Here is a 4,135-nt window from a genome sequence, read left to right as displayed (position 1 = left end):
CAGCTTCCCTTAGATGGCATTATGCTATATCATTGATCTTTTTGGGACAATTATTCCCATTTTTATTTTTTTAATTTCATCACCTAATATCCAAAAGTCTAATAAGTTCCAACTAATTCAATCTGGAATCGGACCGGCCTACCAAGTGGTAAGGTTCTCCAAATCTTATATATTTTCATTCAAAAGACTCAAATCTTGAAATTTCACTAAAAAATAAAGATGTGTCGAACAATTTGAACCAACCAATATTGTTTATAATTATATTTGATCCATTCCAGCCAAAATAGATATTTATGTATTTCTTGTCTGAAACAATATAATAAAAATATATATCATAAATCAACACTTGGATTTTCTGATAAAAGACACTAGGTTTGCGTTTGATTTTTCGAGTTGGATAATGATCCAACTCAACTTGATTTTGTATAATGATTATAACTGTTGACAAATATATTGATGTATGAGAATATATATATATATATGTATATACATAGATATGATAGTAGACGATAAGTTTATTATTAAAAAATTGATATGTATATATATATATATGCGCGAAAATAGATGAGAAATTTATTATTAAAAAGTTAATTACAAAGATGATTAGAAAAAATTTTGCGAGAGAATTTATTATTTTATTATTAAATTATATAAAAAATTTTAAAAAAGTAATGATTGTGTTGTTGAATTGAGTGAAAAATAAAGTTGAGTTGAGTAAGATTTTGATTCGAAAACCAAATGAAGCCCTAGACTATTGTATTGTATGGAATCAGTTTTCTCGCATTAGATGCTCTACACCAACAAAAGTTAGTATCGCGTTTGATAACGAAGTTGAGTTTGATTTGAGGACATGAAGATAAAAGTAGTTGTGAAAAATATGTGAGAGAATTTAGAAAAAAAATTTAAAAAGTAAGATTATGTTGTTGAATTGAGGGAAAAATGTTAAATAGTTGAATGAATTTAGTATTAAAAATTAATTATAATAACATATGAGAAAAAGTATGGCAGAGAATTTGAAAAAAAAAGATAGAAAAGAAATGATTGTATTATTGAATTGAGAAGATGAAAACAAAAGTAGTTGAAAAAAGTATGTGGGAGAATTTAAATAAAAAATAAAAAAAAGTAATGATTTGTTGAATTGAGGAAAAAGTATTAAGAGAAAAAAAATGTTGAGGATTTAGTTTTAAAAAATTAATTGTTATAATAGATAGAAAAAAACATGTAAGAGAATTTGAAAAAAAAGGTAGAAAAAATAATGATTGTGTTGTTGAATTGAGGATAAAATAAAGTAATGTTAAGTTAAGTTAAATTTAATTTTATAAACAAACACAAAACTTCCATACATGTAAGCGTGTGTTAATGATCCATTAACCGGAAATCAAATGATTTGGTTTCCCTCAACTAAAATCTTGTTTTCCAGCAAAATTGGTGTATCATAATAGTGCGTGTTTTAGTCTATCAATTAACAAGTTGCATCTTCAATTCTTGTGATAAGACTACTCGTTTCTCTTTATTAATTATTTATGATTTGTATTTTAATATGATAAACTTACATTCCTTCCTTAAAACCGGGAAAAAAAAATTCTGCAGTTACTATGATTGTTTTTTTTTTTCATTTTTGCGTAATAATATTTTGGTTTATCTCCTCGCACAACACGAAAATGTATAATTAATTCAGAACTTGCCGCGAAAGCTTCTCAAACACGAAAGCCAGAAGGATGTGTGTCAATTGATTAATAATTGATTAGTAGCGAAAACGTTTGTATAAAAAGTACACGCTTTGTGCATAGAATTTCGCTTTATCCAAAATGACACTGTACAACTTTCAACTTATTAATAGAACAGACTGGTGCACGTGCATGTGTCATCAATCGAGCACATTAATCAATCTTTATTTAATATATATGCAAAGCTCTGTAATTGAGTTGGAAACAATACGTGGTCGATACAAGAATTCAGATGAGATAACATCACAGAATAATTTAGATGTACATGATATGAGACACGTAATTTCTGTATGATATCCAACATGGTCCCGCATATTTTGTGCAGTCTAGCTCGATGATATCCGGTCGGTCCCCCTTTGGCGAAACCACTTCGATATACCCCTCTATATTTCTTGTGTATCATTTAATAATACATAGTTCACACGATGCGGAGGACAGACAACAAACATTAGTTGTCGATGACAAGTTGTGGGATGAACAGATGATTAGCCCGACTTGTTGCATTTCACATTGGGCATTAAGATTGAAGAACGGTACTACCCTGCGAAGAAATCAAAGAAGCGACTCGATCTGCAGAAGAAGAGAAGAAGCTAATAGCTAGCTAGGAAGGGAGAATTCAATTTTTAAGCTTGATTAATGGAGCACTATTATCTGACCAGCTGGGCCAAGGCTTTTGCCTCTGCATCGGTCTTCATCGTCCTGCTTGGCCTCGCCTGCTGCTGCCTCAGCACGGCCATCCGCCAACACGGAGATGGCAGCTGCAGCTATGACGGTGGCGGTGCCAGCTATGACGATGTTTGATACAAGTTAAGTCAATTACTATGCTATTCCCCGCCATCTCCTCCGGAATGTAACATCTACATATAGCAAGTTCCGGGAGAGACGGATATATTCTTTCTTGTACACAGAAACAGATTACCGTTGTGTTAATTTTTCAATTCGTTTCACATAATACACGGCTCTGTTATCACGATTCATGCGTCGATAACATGCCTGTTGTCGACTCAGTCACGATCATCGAGTTTTAAGTCTTGATGATACGATGCCAAAATTTGGACCATAGATTTTGCATCTCGAAGATTTACTCTCACCTCGTTCCGTAAACCGAATACTTTGGCAAGAGCAATTAGTTCGGCCTTGGCTGGTCTGCTCCTAACGGTCAAGATGACCACTTGAGTCAACTCTCTAAAATGCTCTGGCCTCCGGTTGGCTTAGAGTCAAGCCCGCCCATGGCACAACCACCAGGACCATTCTCGGGCTAGGCATCGAGTTGGATTAAATGATCAATCATATAAGATACCACGTTAAAATTAGGAGAGCGGTTGAACAAGTAATGGGGATCGATCATAGACTGAACCGATCATAAAAAGATGAGAACGCAGCATCTAGCTAGCAATATCTTCAATTAATTTGAGCTTCTAGATCAATTATAGGCCTAGATCCTAATAATAATCTGAATTCTTCATTCTTATCGTTCATCATGCCCCCTCAAATTCCAAAATTGGGATCATGAGTGAATAATGAGTTGTTTTTTAAGCAAGGATAGGCGTTGTCGATGTAGTAATAAGGAGGAGATCAAGACGACCCCGAAGAAGACCGATATCAATGTCATCCCAAAGTTGGCAGCCCCTTCTTCTCTCCCTCAAAGGAAAGCAGCAGGGTCGTATAATCCTCCTTCCCGTTCTCGAAGATGCAGCAGCAGTGACCGTGCTAGAGATGGTGATTTGATTCTTACGCAGGCTACCATGGCAGCAGCTGCCATGTCAGCGGTTGAATATGGCAGCGTTGGATGTGGCGGAGGTGGAGGCGGCTGCGGTGGGGGCAGCTGTGTCAGAGGTGGAGGAGGCTGTGGTGAGGGTGGCTGTGGCGAGGGCTGCGGTGGAGGAGGCTGCAATTGAGTGATCCAAATTATTAGCCGTTTATCAGTTGTCACCTTTTCTTTTTTCTTCTTTTTTTTCATTAAAAACTTAATCGGTAACATCGCCAGATAATAGAGAAAAAAATCTCTGAAAATTTTATTCTCAAGTCATAATGATCCAAATGTAGTCTTCTAACCCCACTTATAGCAGTAAAATTCTCTAGCAAATAAAATCCTTTATTGCCAAAATAACTGTAAAGTAGGCATAATGAAAAGAAATTGCTAAACCAAAATGTAGCTCGATTCTAGTGATGGGTCTTCCTCTTAGTCTTCTGTCGATGAACCTGACCTGTGAATTCATTAGCCAAACGGTCACGTCGGTCCCCTCCCACTTGAGAAAACTCGACCTTTTGAGTGCAATGGCTCATCTGAAGAATGAAAGTGAAGAACAAAAGGGATAAATATTCATCACATCGCAACATATGCATTGTCATTGATCATCAATTTGATATACGGATCATACTTCTTCAGTTGCAGCTTGCTATAAGTC

General features: G+C 35.3%; 1 protein-coding gene across 1 annotated transcript; it reads left to right on the top strand.

Moving 5' to 3' along the window:
* The first annotated feature begins 2,363 nt into the window (after positions 1-2,363).
* LOC116190301 (chorion class high-cysteine HCB protein 13-like) lies at positions 2,364-3,625 on the top strand. Its single transcript, XM_031519984.1, has 2 exons — positions 2,364-2,522; positions 3,269-3,625. Exons 1-2 carry the CDS (start codon positions 2,364-2,366, stop codon positions 3,623-3,625), a joined length of 516 nt encoding a protein of 171 aa, XP_031375844.1.
* The last annotated feature ends 510 nt before the right edge of the window (positions 3,626-4,135 follow it).

Source organism: Punica granatum, unplaced genomic scaffold (genome assembly GCF_007655135.1).
Source record: "Punica granatum isolate Tunisia-2019 unplaced genomic scaffold, ASM765513v2 Contig00418, whole genome shotgun sequence".
Lineage (NCBI taxonomy): Eukaryota > Viridiplantae > Streptophyta > Magnoliopsida > Myrtales > Lythraceae > Punica > Punica granatum.
Note: the sequence above shows the minus strand (reverse complement) of the source record. Positions and strands in the feature narration are given on the sequence as shown.

Coding starts and splice junctions, on each gene's coding strand:
- LOC116190301 (XM_031519984.1), top strand. CDS start 2,364: ATGGAGCACTATTATCTGACCAGCTGGGCCAAGGCTTTTGCCTCTGCA. Junction 2,523..3,268: donor GCGGTGCCAGCTATGACGAT/GTTTGATACAAG, acceptor TTTTTAAGCAAG/GATAGGCGTTGTCGATGTAG.